This window comes from Oncorhynchus mykiss, chromosome 16 (genome assembly GCF_057628025.1).
Source record: "Oncorhynchus mykiss isolate SJ-2025 chromosome 16, ASM5762802v1, whole genome shotgun sequence".
Taxonomy (NCBI): Eukaryota; Metazoa; Chordata; class Actinopteri; order Salmoniformes; family Salmonidae; genus Oncorhynchus; species Oncorhynchus mykiss.
The window spans coordinates 26,566,908-26,582,807 of NC_143037.1; the positions used below are offsets into that span (position 1 = coordinate 26,566,908).

Here is a 15,900-nt window from a genome sequence, read left to right on the forward strand (position 1 = left end):
CAGAAAACAACTACCCACAAATCATAGTGGGAAAACAGGCTGCCTAAATATGGATCTCAATCAGAGACAACGATTGACAGCTGCCTCTGATTGGGAACCATACCAGGCCAAAACCAGAAATACAAAACATAGAACAAAAACATAAAATGCCCACCCCAACTCACGCACTGACCAAACTAAAATAGAGACATAAAAAAGGAACTAAGGTCAGGACGTGACACATAGTTCATAAATCATGCATCATCAATGATACGATTTCGGCCTATAACATATTTTACTGTTTGTTATTGTATTTTTTAAATCAACTTTTTTTGTTTTTGATAACTTGTTGATAGATTCAATCAAATGTATTTATAAAGCCCTTCTTACATCAGCTGATGGCACAAAGTGCTGTACAGAAACCCAGCCTAAAACCCCAAACAGCAAACAATGCTGGTGTAGAAGCACGGTGGCTAGGAAAAACTCTCTAGAAAGGCCAGAACCTAGGAAAGAACCAGGCTATGAGTGGTGGCCAGTCCTCTTCTGGCTGTGCCGGGTGGAGATTATAACAGAACATGGCCAAAATGTTCATAGAATGACCAGCAGGGTCAAATAATAATAATCACAGTGGTTGTCGAGGGTGCAACAGGTCAGCATTTCAGGAGTAAATGTCAGTTGGCTATTTCATAGCCGATCATTCAGAGTATCTCTACCGCTCCTGCTGTCTCTAGAGAGTTGAAAGCAGCAGGTCTGGGACAGGTAGCACGTCCGGTGAACAACTCATGGTTCCATAGCCGCAGGCAGAACAGTTGAAACTGGAGCAGCAGCACGGCCAGGTGGACTGGGGACAGCAAGGATTTATCAGGCCAGGTAGTCCTGAGGCATGGTCCTAGGGCTCAGGTCCTCAGAGACAGAGAGAGAGAGAGAAAGAAATAAAGAGAAAGATAATTAGAGAGAGCATACTTACATCCACACAGGACACCGGATAAGACAGGAGAAGTACTCCAGATATAACAGACTGACACTAGCCCCCCCCCCGACACATAAACTACTGCAGCATAAATACTGGAGGCTGAGACAGGAGGGGTCGGGAGACACTGTGGACCCGTCCGACGATACCCCCGGACAGGGCCAAACAGGCAGGCTATAACCCCACCCACTTTGCCAAAGCACAGTCCCTACACCTCTAGAGGGACAAAACCCACTGAGATGAACTGAAATATCTGGTGGTGACCCATGGAATTGCTGGACTGATTATGGCAAGTGGGTTTATATTTGGCTTGGAGCTAGTTTGCTATTACGATTTGAATTATGCAGCAACACCAGATTAACAGCATCAGTTTTTTTTTGACCCCCTGCCCCATTCCTAGAGGAAAGTGGACTTCGGTGTGAGGGGATGCAGAGGCTCGCTTTTTGGGGTCTTTTCTGGACCACTCCTGAGGTGTGGTGGTCTTATTGGCACTTTTACAGTCGCCGGTGCTACATTTCAGTAGTCGACGATCCAGCCTACCTACGCAGGAGGAGCTATGGCTATCAAAGACGAGGATGTGCCCATGGCCTGTCTGTCAGATGTCTCTACCTCCCAGCCTGGCTGTACCATCTATGCTCCCTCTTCTCAAGATACTATCTTTCTGAATGACTTATCATCTAAATATATGGAAGACCATCGCCCAAATACTACCAGATCCCTATATTTGTTTTGTGAAATTATTTTCGGTTTATTTTGTTTTTAAAGCGACAGACTCGACTTGCAATGAAAAGTGCTATAAAATAAATCAATTATGATTATTATCATGATTATTATGTAGCATTTGCACAGTCATAAACAACTATTGTTTCAATTCAGTCCAGAGTTCAACTAAAAATAGACAATACATAGTCCTAGGGTTTCAAGCTCTATTTCAATTCAAATGGAATCTTCTTAGTTAATCATTAATATGTTGGATTCACCTCACCATCAAATCCAAAAATCTAAGAATAGGACAAAAATCAGATCAAACTTTATTTAAAGTTAAGTTATGTTAACAGTCTGATGGCTTTGAGATTGAAGCTGTTTTTCTAGTCTCTAGGTCCCAGCTTTGATGCACTTGTACTGACCTCGCCATCTGGATTGTAGCGGGGTGAGCAGGCCGTGGCTCGGGTGGCTGAGATCCTTGATGATTTTCTTGGCCTTCTTGTGACACTGGGTGCTGTAGATGTCCTGGAGGGCAGGCATTGTGTCCCCGGTAATGTGTTGGGCAGACTGCACCACCCTCTGGAAAGCCCTGCGGCTGTGCTCGGTGCAGTTGCTGTACCAGGTGGTGATACAGCCCGACAGGATGCTCTCAATGGTGCATCTGTAGAAGTTAGTGAGGGTCTTGGGGTCCAAGCCGAATTTCTTCAGCTTCCTGAGGTTCAAGAGGCGCTGTTGCACCTTCTTCACCACACTGTCTGTGTGGGTGGACCATTTTAGATTGTCAGTGATGTGTACGCCGGGAACTTTAAGCTTTTCATCTTCTCCACTGCGACCCATTGATGTAGATGGGGGCATGCTCCCTCTGCTGTCTCCTGAAGTCCACGATCAGCTCCTTCGTTTTGTTGACCTTGGGGGGGGAGGCTATTTTCCCGGCACCACTCTGCCAGGGCCCTCACTTCCTCCCTGTAGGCTCTCTCTTTGTTGTTGGTTATCAGGCCTACCACTGTTGTGTAGTCTGCAAACTTGATGATTTAGTTGGAGACATGCGTGGCCACGCAGTCATGGGTGAACATGGAGTACAGTAGGGGGCTGAGCATGCACCCTTGTGGGGCCCCTATGTTAAGGATCAACGTAGTGGAGGCGGTAGAGCGTCAAAACAGATGCCAGATATATAATTTTAATTACACTGCTCAAAAAAATAAAGGGAACACTAAAATAACACATCCTAGATCTGAATGAATGAAATATTTTTATTAAATACTTTTTTCTTTACATAGTTGAATGTGCTGACAACAAAATCACACAACAATTATCAATGGAAATCAAATTTGTCAACCCATGGAGGTCTGGATTTGGAGTCACACTCAAAATTAAAGTGGAAAACCACACTACAGGCTGATCCAACTGTCCTTAAAACAAGTCAAAATGAGGCTCAGTAGTGTGTGTGGCCTCCACGTGCCTGTATGACCTCCCTACAATGCCTGGGCATGCTCCTGATGAGGTGGCGGATGGTCTCCTGAGGGATCTCCTCCAAGACCTGGACTAAAGCATCCGCCAACTCCTGGACAGTCTGTGGTGCAAGTCTGTGGTGCAAGTCTGTTGGTGGATGGAGCGAGACATGATGTCCCAGATGTGCTCAATTGGATTCAGGTCTGGGAAACGGGCGGGCCAGTCCATAGCATCAATGCCTTCCTCTTGCAGGAACTGCTGACACACTCCAGCCTCACTCCAGGTCTAGCATTGTCTTGCATTAGGAGGAACCCAGGGCCAACCGCACCAGCATATCGTCTCACAAGGGGTCTGAGGATCTCATCTCGCTACCTAATGGCAGTCAGGCTACATCTGGCAAGCACATGGAGGGCTGTGCGGCCCCCCAAAGAAATGCCACCCCACACCATGACTGACCCACTGCCAAATCGGTCATGCTGGAGGATGTTGCAGGCAGCAGAACGTTCTCCACGGCGTCTCCAGACTGTCACGTCTGTCACATGTGCTCAGTGTGAACCTGCTTTCATCTGTGAAGAGCACAGGGTGCCAGTGGCGAATTTGCCTTATCTTGGTGTTCTCTGGCAAATGCCAAACGTCCTGCACGGTGTTGGGCTGTAAGCACAACCCCCACCTGTGGACGTCGGGCCCTTATACCACCCTCATGGAGTCTGTTTCTGACTGTTTGAGCAGACACATGCACATTTGTGGCCTGCTGGAGGTCATTTTGCAGGGCTCTGGCAGTGCTCCTCCTGCTCCTCCTTGCACAAAGGTCGAGGTAGCGGTCCTGCTGCTGGGTTGTTGCCCTCCTACGGCCTCCTCCACGTCTCCTGATGTACTGGCCTGTCTCCTGGTAGCGCCTCCATGCTCTGGACACTACGCTGACAGACCCAGTAAATCTTCTTGCCACAGCTCACATTGATGTGCCATCCTGGATGAGCTGCACTACCTGAGCCACTTGTGTGGGTTGTAGACTCCGTCTCATGCTACCACTAGAGTGAAAGCACCGCCAGCATTCAAAAGTGACCAAAACATCAGCCAGGAAGCATAGGAACTGAGAAGTGGTCTGTGGTCACCACCTGCAGAACCACTCCTATAATGAGGGTGTCTTGCTAATTGCCTATAATTTCCACCTGTTGTCTATTCCATTTGCACAACAGCATGTGAAAATTATTGTCAATCAGTGTTGCTTCCTAAGTGGACAGTTTGATTTCACAGAAGTGTGATTGACTTGGAGTTACATTGTGTTGTTTAAGTGTTCCCTTTATTTTTTGAGCAGTGTATTAAGTGGCATTGTTTAAAGTGGCCAGTGATACATTTCATCTCATCAATTCCCATCAATTTCCATTATTAAAGTGGCTGGAGTTGAGTCAGTATGTTGGCAGCAGCCACTCAATGTTAGTGGTGGCTGTTTAACAGTCTGATGGACTTGAGATAGAAGCTGTTTTTCAGTTTCTCGGTCCCTGCTTTGATGCACCTGTATGGACCTCGCCTTCTGAATGATAGCGGGGTGAACAGGCAGTGGCTCGGGTGGTTGTTGTCCTTGATGACCTTTATGGCCATCCTGTGACATCGGGTGGTGTAGGTGTCCTGGAGGGCAGGTAGTTTGCCCCCGGTGATGCGTTGTGCAGACCTCACTACCCTCTGGAGAGCCTTACGGATGTGGGCGGAGCAGTTGCCGTACCAGGTGGTTATACAGCCCGACAGGATGCTCTCGATTGTGCATCTGTAGAAGTTTGTGAGTGCTTTTGGTGACAAGCCGAATTTCTTCAGCCTCCTGAGGTTGAAGAGGCGCTGCTGCGCCTTCTTCACAACGCTGTCTGTGTGGGTGGACCAATTCAGTTTGTCCATGATGTGTACACCGAGGAACTTAAAACTTACTACCCTATCCACTACTGTCCCGTCGATGTGGATAGGGGGGTGCTCCCTCTGCTGTTTCCTGAAGTCCACAATCATCTCCATTGTTTTGTTGACATTGAGTGTGAGATTATTTTCCTGACACCACACTCCGAGGGCCATCAGCCCCTCCCTGTAGGCCGTCTCGTCGTTGTTAGTAATCAAGCCTACCACTGTAGTGTCGTCCACAAACTTGATGATTGAGTTGGAGGTGTGCATGGCCACGCAGTCATCGGTGAACAGGGAGTACAGGAGAGGGCTCAGAACGCACCCTTGTGGGGCCCCAGTGTTGAGGATCAGCGGGGTGGAGATGTTGTTACCTACCCTCACCACCTGGGGGCGGCCCGTCAGGAAGTCAAGTACCCAGTTGCACAGGGCGGGGTCGAGACCCAGGGTCTCGAGCTTGATGACGAGTTTGGAGGGTACTATGGTGTTAAATGCTGAGCTGTCGTCGTTGAACAGCATTCTCACATAGGTATTCCTCTTGTCCAGATGGGTTAGGGCAGTGTGCAGTGTGGTTGCGATTGCGTCGTCTGTGGACCTATTGGGGTGGTAAGCAAATTGGAGTGGGTCTAGGGTGTCTGGTAGGGTGGAGGTGATATGGTCCTTGACTAGTATCTCAAAGCACTTCATGATGACGGAAGTAGTCGTTTAGCTCAGTTACCTTATGCCACAATGGTGGCCCTCTTGAAGCATGTGGGAACAGCAGACTGGGATAAGGATTGATTGAATATGTCCGTAAACACACCAGCCAGCTGGTCTGCGCATGCTCTGAGGACGCAGCTGAGGATGCTGTATGGGCCTGCAGCCTTGCGAGGGTTAACACGTATACATGTTTTACTCACATCGGCTGCAGTGAAGGAGAGTCCGCAGGTTTTGGTAGCGGGCCATGTCAGTGGCACTATATTGTCCTCAAAGCGAGCAAAAAAGTTATTTAGTCTGTCTGGGAGCAAGACATCCTGGTCCGCGACGGGGCTGGTTTTCTTTTTGTAATCAGTGATTGACTGTAGACCCTGCCACATACCTCTTGTGTCTGAGCCGTTGAATTGCCACTCTAATTTGTCTCTGTACTGACGCTTAGCTTGTTTGTTTGCGGAGGGAATAGCTACACTGTTTGTATTCGGTCATGTTTCCGGTCACCTTACCCTGGTTAAAAGCAGTGGTTCACACTTTCAGTTTCCCGTGAGTTTCCCGTTTCCCATCAATCCACGGTTTCTGGTTTGGGAATGTTTTAAATCGTTGCTGTGGGTATAACATCGTCGATGCACTTTCTAATGAACTCGCTCACCGAATCAGCATATTCATTAAAGTTGTTGTTGGACGCAATGCGGAACATATCCCAATCCACATGATCGAAGCAGTCTTGAAGCGTTCAACAGACCAGAGCGCGAGCTTCTCGTTTTAGGCTCTGTCTGTAGACTGGAAGCAACAAATTGGAGTCGTGGTCAGCTTTTCCGAAAGGAGGGCGGGGGAGGGCCTTATATGCGCCGCGGAAGTTAGAATAACAATGATCCAGGGTTTTACCAGCCCTGGTTGCGCAATCGATATGCTGATAGAATTTAGGGAGTCTTATTTTCAGATTAGCCTTGTTAAAATCCCCAGCTACAATGAATGCAGCCTCAGGATATGTGGTTTCCAGTTTACATAGAGTCAAATAAAGTTTGTTCAGGGCCATTGATGTGTCTGCTTGGGGGGAATATATACGGCTGTGATTATAATCGAAAATAATTCCCTTGGTAGATATTGCGGTCGACATTTGATTGTGAGGAATTCTAAGTCAGGTGAACAAAAGGACTTGAGTTCCTGTATGTTGTTATGATCACGTTTACAAATTAATAAAAAATGTTAAGTATTCAACCCCTTTATGTTATGTTATGGTAAGCTTAAAAACGTTCAGGGGTAAAAATTAACTCAACAAGTCACACATTGCATGGACTCACTATATGCAATAATAGTGTTTAACACGATTACGATTGATGATTTTTTACATTGACTCGGTACTGGTACAACGTGTATATCGGAAAGTTAGTTACTCATTGTGTATTCATTCTTCATACCATTTTTCTATTATTTCAAATTTTTTCCTCACTGCATTGTTGGGAAGGGCCCATAAATAAGCATTTCACACCTGTTGCTAATGAAGCATGTGACAAAATAAATGTGGATTTGATTACCTCATCTCTTTACCGCACACATGCAAGGTACCTCAGCAGTGAATTTCAAACACAGATTCAACCACAAAGACCATGAAGGCTTTCCAATGCCTCACAAAGAAGAGCACCTATTGGTAGATGGGGGGGTAAAAAAAAAAAAAAAAAAGATTACATTTAATGTCCATTTGAGCATGGTGAAGATATTAATTACACTTTGGATGGTGTACCAATACACACGGTTACTACAAATATACAGATGTCCTTTCTAGAGGTCGACCGATTATGATTTTTCAAACGCCAATACCGATACCGATGATTGGAGGACAAATAAAAGCCGATGCCGATTAATCGGCCGATTTTGATATATATATTTGTAATAATGACAATTACAACAATACTGAATGAACACCTTTATTTTAACTTAATATAATACATAAATACATCTATTTAGTCTCAAATAAATAATGAAACATGTTCAATTTGGTTTAAATAATGCAAAAAAAAACAGTGTAAGAGAAGAAAGTAAAAGTGCAATATGTGCCATGTAAAAAAGCTAACGTTTAAGTTCCTTGCTCAGAACATGAGAACATATGAAAGCTGGTGGTTCCTTTCAACGAGTCTAAAAATATTCCCAGTTAAGAAGTTTTAGGTTGTAGTTATTATAGGACTTTTTCTCTCTATACCATTTGTATTTCATATACCTTTGACTATTGGATGTTCTCATAGGCACTATAGTATTCCCAGCTTAATCTCGGGGGTTGATAGGCTTGAAGTCATAAACAGTGCTGTGCTTCAAGGATTGCAAAGAGCTGCTGGCAAATGCAGGAAAGTGCTGTTTGAATGAATGATTAGGAGCCTGCTGCTGCCTACCACCGCTGTCAGACTGCTCTATCAAATATTCAAATAATATACTTAATTATAATATAATAAACACACAGAAATACGAGCTTTAGGTCATTAATATGGTCAAATCCGGAAACGATCATTTAAAAAACAAAACGTTTATTCTTTCAGTGAAATACAGAACCGTTCTGTATTTTATCGAACAGGTGGCATCCATAAGTCTGTTGCACAACCTTCAATGTTATGTCATAATTATGTAAAATTCTGGCAAATTAATTATGGTCTTTGTTAGGAAGAAATGGTCTTCACACAGTTCGCATATACCCTGACTGTGTGCAAAGAACGCAAGAGAAGTGACACAATATTTCTAGTTAATATTGCCTGCTAACATGAATTTATTTTAACTCAATATGCAGGTTTAAAAAAAATACATACTTGTGTATTGATTTTAAGAAAGGCATTGGGGTTTATGGTTAGGTACATTGGTGCAACGACAGTGCTTCTTTAAAGAATGCGCTTGTTAAATCATCACCTATTTGGCAAAGTAAGCTGTGATTCGATGATAAATTAACAGACAAAGCATTGATTATTTGCAACGCAGGACAAGCTAGTTAAACTAGTAATATCAACCATGTGTAGTTAACTAGTGATTATGTTAAGATTGATTGTTTTTTATAAGTAAAATTTCATGCTAGCTAGCAACTTACCTTGGCTCCTTGCTGCACTCGTGTAACAGGTGGTCAGCCTGCCATGCAGTCTCCTCGTGGAGTGCAATATAAATTGGCATCCAAAAATGCTGATTACCGATTGTTATGAAAACTTGAAATCGTCCCTAATTAATCGGCCGACCTCTAGTCCTTTCTAACTCAGTTGCCGGAGAGGAAGGAAACTGCTCAGGGATTTCACCATGAGGCCAATGGTGACTTTAAAACAGAGTTTAATGGCTGTGACAGGAGAAAACTGGAGGATAGATCAACAACATTGTAGTTACTCCACAATACTAACCTAAATGGCAGTGAAATAAGTACAAATATTAATCCTGTTTGTAATAAGGCACAAAAGTAGAACTGCAAAATAAATCACTTTATGTCCTGAATACAAAGTGTTATGTTTGGTGCAAATCCAACACAACTCATTACAGTGTACCCCTTCATATTTTCAGGCATGGTAGTGGCTGCATCATGATATGGCTATGCTTGTCATCTGCAAGGATTAGGGACTTTAGGTTAAAAATAACAAATAGTGCTAAGCACAGGCAAAATCCTAGAGAAAAACCTGGTTCGGTCTGCTTTTCAACAGACACTGGGAGACAAATTCACCTTCCAGCAGGACAATCCCCTAAAAAGTAAGGCCAAATATATACACTGGAGTTGCTTACCAAGAGGACATTGAATGTTCCTAGTTAACAGTTTGGACTTACATTTCCTTGAAAATCCATGGCAAGACTTGAAAATGGCTGTCTAGCAATGATCAACAACCAATTTGACACAGCTTGAAGAAATGTGCAAACATTGTACAATCCAGGTGTGCAAAGCTCTTAAGAGACTTACCCAGAAAGACTCACAGCTGTAATCACTGCCAAAGGTGATTCTAACATGTACTGACTTACGGGTGTGAACTTATGTATAGGAGATATTTCTGTATTTTATGTTCAATAAATTTGCAAACATTTCTAAAAACATGTTTTCACTTTGTCATTATGGGGTAGTGTGTGTAGATGGGTGATAAAAATCAATTTAATCCATTTTGAATTCTGACTAACAAAATGTGGAATAAGTCAAGTGGTATGAATACAAAACATGTTATCACACAATGAACCAAGACTGTGCTGCATTCATTACAAAATAGCTGTGGTTTATTCCTTTGGGAAGAAAAAAAAAACAGTAAAAACTAAGCATTACCAGACATGTCTACAGGAAATAAACTGTTAATTTGCAGCCAGGTAAAAACCATAGTGAAATATTAGATTTTATACTTCGTTTTCACATTCTGGTTATTCTCTCCCAGGGCCAAGCCCCAAGAAAGATCTACTTTTCAATTTTATGGTTGAAAATGTTTGTTTACATTGTTCAAAAATAATTTGTGTGTCTGTACAAATTCCTATGAAAAACAATGAGGACAGTTCTGAGGAAAAACAACTAGAAAGTAAATCACACACAAAAAAAAATATATATATAAGCCTGATTGAAGCCTAATGTAAAATTGTAACTGATGCACAACATCTTCTCTGGGTTGTTTTCCAACAGAAATCCCGAGATTTCAAGACAGATCCACACACAAAATTACAATTAAATCATGACCCCCCAAAAACACTTTACATTGTGCATTGCTCTTTTTCATCCACTCTACTTTCTTTTCGATTGATAAAATAAGATGCAGATCAAGCAACATTCCATATGGGAGAGGTTTCCTTTTCTTTTTGTGTCTCTTGCAGAGAATTCAGCTTTAATCCTCAAACTTCCAGCTTATTTTACATATGTGGATTACCAACTGTTAGCGAAACAATGGGAGTGGTAGGGGTTAATGCATGCTTAAAAGAGTAAGCACAAATCCTCAAAGTCACATGAAATCAAATTGTATAGCAACCAAAATATCTTAACAAGTGACACATTTAAAATATTATACAGATGTAGGATCTTAATTTGATCACCCTGTTGTTGCAGGACACTTCCTGCACAGCAGGTAATGTTAACTTGTAGAGTATTTGAGGTTTAAAAAGGATTCTAAAGTTCATAATTTACACATAAAAATTCAGACTTGATTTGCTTTAAAAGATTTATCAACCCCTACAAAAATGTCCATTAATTATAATCCACATAATAATTCACATTTCCTGTTGCTGCAGGATCACTTTCCTGATGTAGCAAACCATCTCAAATTAAGATCCCATATCTGTAGGAATTCTGGTATTCTGGTATAGCATTTCCATTGAATTTTTTTTTCTCCAGAGAATACACACCAATACAGCACTATATGTACATTCAGAGAATAGCTGGTTTCTGTATTACAGTTCTACCAAGTATTCATACCACTGACAGACTTTTATAAAAATGTGTTTTGACTGCAACTATATCAATTGTCATTTGGATTTTGTATATGCGCATACCTAGGAATAACCAGTTATAACCAAGGTGAGTGCATAAGGTGCTCCATCTCTGCAGGTGATCCGTCTTTCAGGACAAGATCCCTGCAACAGGTCCCCTTCCACCCTATGATGATATGCATTACTTAATATTATGTTTCTAGAGAAACTTGATATCACAACTTTTTTTTTTTTAAAGATTTTCCCTACAATAACTACTTTTTTTTGGGATAATACACCAATACAGCTCTCTGTGTAGATTCAGAGTATCTGAGTTCTGTATTACAGTTCTATCAAGTATGTATACCATTGGCAGATTTGTATTATGCACAAAAATAAGGAAATTTTGGTTTTGTACAGTCATAAGATACGTGGTATAGAAAAGTACAATCTTAGGTGAGTACATGGAGAGCTACAGGAAACTGCCAAAATAAAAAGGAAACACTTGAGCAAATGAGGAATACAAAGTATATTGAAAGCAGGTGCTTTTACACAGATGTGGTTCCGGAGTTAATTAAGCAATTAACTGCCCATCATGCTTAGGGTATAAAAGGCCCAGTTGCCTATTATTTTGACTAACATGGCTAGAAGAGATTTCAGTGACTTTGAAAGAGGGGTCTCAAAAGGAGCATAGGACGATAAACCTAAAATTAGACACCGACATTGCTTTCCTCTTTCTGAAGCATTTTGCAGACGGAGGTCATTTTCTGCAGCTTGTTCTAAAACCGTTATTTGGACAACAGTAATAGCCTATGCATTATGCTGATTCCTGCTATGAAAGTATCTGCCTGTCCACTCACTCTCCCCATTGTGCGCACGGAGGAAAGAGAGATGCATTCAGAGAAGCACAAGCATATGACCAATGCCCAAACAGCAATTGTGGGAAAAATAGTTTTCAACGCATCTACTATCATTCTAGTTAGAGAGGAGAGACAGAGCTTTGTGAGTATATCATTCATTTCTCACTCCTTAATATTGAGTTCAAGGCACCACTTTACAACCGGAGGAGGCTGTAGTATGGTTTTGATGCAGAGCACGCAATGTGCAGTAAATAGGCCAACATCACATAGCCTAGGCCTAGTGCTGGAAAGTTTTTGTAGGACATTAGCTGATGTTTACTGCTGTATTAATAAATAAGCCTAAATGGCTATATCGCAACAATATCATATTTAGAGTTAGCAATCTAGCTAAGTCTTTTGAGTCCCCACTTCCTCAGTTGGTGAATAATATAGCCTATAGGCCAATATGCACAAAAATGTCAGCAAATTCTCTGATGAGCCTAAAATAAATCTGATTATTCGGGATCCTATTTTGACAGGTTGCAAATAAAAATATAAATCATGCAATTCCCTGGATGTTAAATCAAATAGCATACTTTTCGAATCATAGGGTACCAAGACAGGCAACTGAGATGGGCACCCTATACCCTATCTTGACACCCTATGAAGACATGTTATGCTGGTGTTTTATTTTGGCAGTTACATGTATACAGCATTTCTGCAAATGATCTGTCTATCTGGTCAAAATCACAGATACAGGTCTCCCTCCACCCTCTGATGGTATGGCTAACTTGTTAAAAAAAAAAAAAAGACTCCAAAGCAGTATAATTTTTTTAAAGAGTCCACATTGACACAGAAACACTAAACAATGATTTAGATTTTTTAAGAACAAGTTGATTGACAAAGTCATGAAAAATCTAAAGAATTTAATAAACCATCTCTGGGCTATGATAAAAAATATGCCTCAGGGGTCAAAATGACCCATTGCTAGCTTGAAGGTTAAAGGGTATTTGTCCTTGGCGGTCCAACGGTTTCGCCCACTAAGCTTGCGTTATGTGTGCTTCTCTACTACAGTACTCTGTATCGCTGCTGCTGCAGCGGCATTTGACAAAGGGCTGACCTGTAACATTAGTGCAACATTTTCCCCACTACTTTCAAAACAGGGTTTCCACAGTCTTTGAACAGGCCCTTGGCCCCTAGGTCATCGTGGTAAACAGGCCCATTCCTTCATGCTGCCTCTACCTAACCAGTCTATCAAATAGGCCCTTTTTTAGATTGACACCTGCACCTATGGTTGTCAACCAATGAGAACAAAGAAAGGGACAGACGAAGCTAATCTACACATGTGCAGTGAAGGCCTTGCTTTGCATCGCTCCACTTTGCTCTCATCCTCTTGTATCCTCCATGTTCGAAAGAGTGTTTCTTGTGGGCTTGGTTGGATTTGCCAATTTCTCCCTCCCCCCAATCTCCTATGCAGTTGGTAGACTCCACATCCTGGGAAGTGGCTGACCCATGTCATCGAAGGACGCAGGTCTTCTCGTGGTTACGGGTTCACAACAACAAACACCGACCTCATTAAGCCAGAGCTGAGGAGAAAGAGGGTTTTTAGCATAGCCTAGCAGCTCATTGTAAACAAAACATCCCCTTCTTATCCTGACTGTTGGCCTTCTCCTTTTTCTCTTCCATTTCCCCCCTCTATCTCAGAAGACAAATACAGCAGGTTCAGATATGGGACGGAGGGGTTGAGGGAGAGGCGTTAATTGTGGTGGGGAGGGATTTCCCCTGTGCGTGCGAGGAGGGTGGGTGGTGGTATGTGTGTTAAGACTGTTTGAGGCGTTTCCGGGGCGGTCCCAGGAAGGGGCACTGGGCCGAGGCCAGCGAGCGGTAGGCTTCGGCTACCAGGTGAGGATGGGATGCCACCATGGACTTCCAGCCCGCCGTCTCCATAACTTCGGCAGCATGGCTAGAGAGAGAGAGGGAGGGGGGGGGGGGACAATTTCAAAAACTAAAATGTGCACTGGGTACCCTGGACCAAGATTAAGAAACACTGGTATAGGAGACAGCTAGCTCCCCTCAAACACACACAGTAGTTAACTCACTAGTTGATGAAGTCCACAGCCTGTGTTTTGAGCTGGTCGGCGCTGTGTAGGTCTGCCAGGATGAGGATCTCTGCAGCGTTCTCCACAGACAGACTGGTGCACAGCGCATCCTCACACATCACCTTCAGCCTCTCAAGAGCATACTGAGACGCACAGAAAGACAGACAGAGATGGATGGTGGGTGGGTTAGGGAGAGAAGGGAGAGAGAAGGAACATGAAAACGAGGACAAACAGATTAACAAAATACTAAGAAAAATGTAGCTTCTATGAAAATTGTTCTTCCAAGTGGCAGGCAATGTACTCAGGTGGAAGCATAGGGTTTTTACAGACACAATCTTTCCATTAGAACATTTCATGGGTATTGTACAGGGCTCAACAACCCTCCAGACCAGTCAATCACCCATGTCAGAGGCCCGCTAAATAATTGATGAAGAAAATACAATATTCCTGAAGCCATTAGTTCGTTAACCTCTCTGGGATATGTGGGACGGTAGCGTCTCGCCTCGCCAACAGCCAGTGAAAGTGCAGGGCGCCAAATTCAAAACAAAAATCTCATAATTAAAATTAAAATTAAAACAAAGCATACAAGTATTTTACACCATTTTAAAGATAAAATTATCGTTAATCCAGCCAGTGTCTGATTTAAAAAATGGTTTACAGCGAAAGCACCACAAATGATTATGTTAGGTTACCACCAACTCACAGAAAAACACAGGCATTTTTCCAGCCAAAGAGAGGAGTCACAAAAAGCACAAATAGAGATCAAATTAATCACTAACCTTTGATGATCTTTATCAGATGACACTCATAGGACTTCATGTTACACAATACATGTATGTTTTGTTCAGTAAAGTGCATATTTATATAAAATCTAAATTTACATTGGAACGTTACGTTCAGTAGTTCTAAAACATGCGGTGATTGTGCAGAGAGCCACATCTATTTACAGAAACACTCATTATACATGTTGATGAAAATACAAGTGTTATACATGGAATTAGAGATATATTTCTCCTTAATGTAACCGCTGTGTCAGATTTAAAAAAAACTTTACGGAAAAATCAAACCATGCAATAATCAGACAACAAAGCAGCCAAAAAGATATTGGGTAGTCAACATTAGTCAGAAATAGCATTATAAATATTCACTTACCTTTGATGATCTTCATCAGAAGGCACTCCCAGGAATCGCAGTTCCACAATAAATGTTTGTTTTGTTCAATAATGTCCATCATTTATGTACAAATAGCTTCTTTTGTTAGGGCGTTTGGTAAACAAATCCAAAAGCGCGTTCAGGTCCACCCGAACGTCGGACAAAAAGTTTAAAAAGTTCCGTTACAGCCCGTAGAAACTTGTCAAACTAAGTATAGAGTCAATCTTTAGGATGCTATCATAAATCTTCCATAATGTTCCAATCAGAGAATTCCTATGTCTGTAGAAAAGCAATGGAACGAGAGCTAACTCTCTCGTGACCGCGCCTCAGAGCCTGTGGCCCTCTGCCAGGCACCTGGCTCATTCAGTCCCACTTCACAGTAAAAGCCTCAAACAAAGTTCTAAAGACTGTTGACATCTAGTGGAAGCCATAGGAAGTGCAACATAACCAATATCCCACTGTATCTACAATACGGGCTGAGTTAAAATACTACAAGCCTCAGATTTCCCACTTCCTGGTTGGATTTTTCTCAGGTTTTCACCTGCCATATGAGTTCTGTTATACTCACAGACATCATTCAAACAGTTTTAGAAACTTCAGAGTGTTTTCTATCCAATACTACCAATAATATGCATATATTAGCATCTGGGACAGAGTAGCAGGCAGTTTACTCTGGGCACCTTATTCATCCAAGCTACTCAATACTGCCCCCGTCACCAATAAGTTAAGTAGATTCTTTATCACACTCGCGCCTCAC

General features: G+C 42.4%; 1 protein-coding gene across 1 annotated transcript in view; it reads right to left on the reverse strand.

Moving 5' to 3' along the window:
- Window positions 1-9,860: 9,860 nt before the first annotated feature.
- LOC110491746 (speckle-type POZ protein) overlaps window positions 9,861-15,900 on the reverse strand; it is a 31,713-nt gene continuing 25,673 nt past the window's right edge. The window contains exons 9-10 of the mRNA XM_036946626.2: window positions 13,992-14,134; window positions 9,861-13,855 (exon numbers count right to left, since the gene is read on the reverse strand). Coding sequence (XP_036802521.1) covers window positions 13,711-13,855; window positions 13,992-14,134 — 288 coding nt within the window. The 3' untranslated portion in view covers window positions 9,861-13,710. The remainder of the gene's footprint in view (window positions 13,856-13,991; window positions 14,135-15,900) is intronic.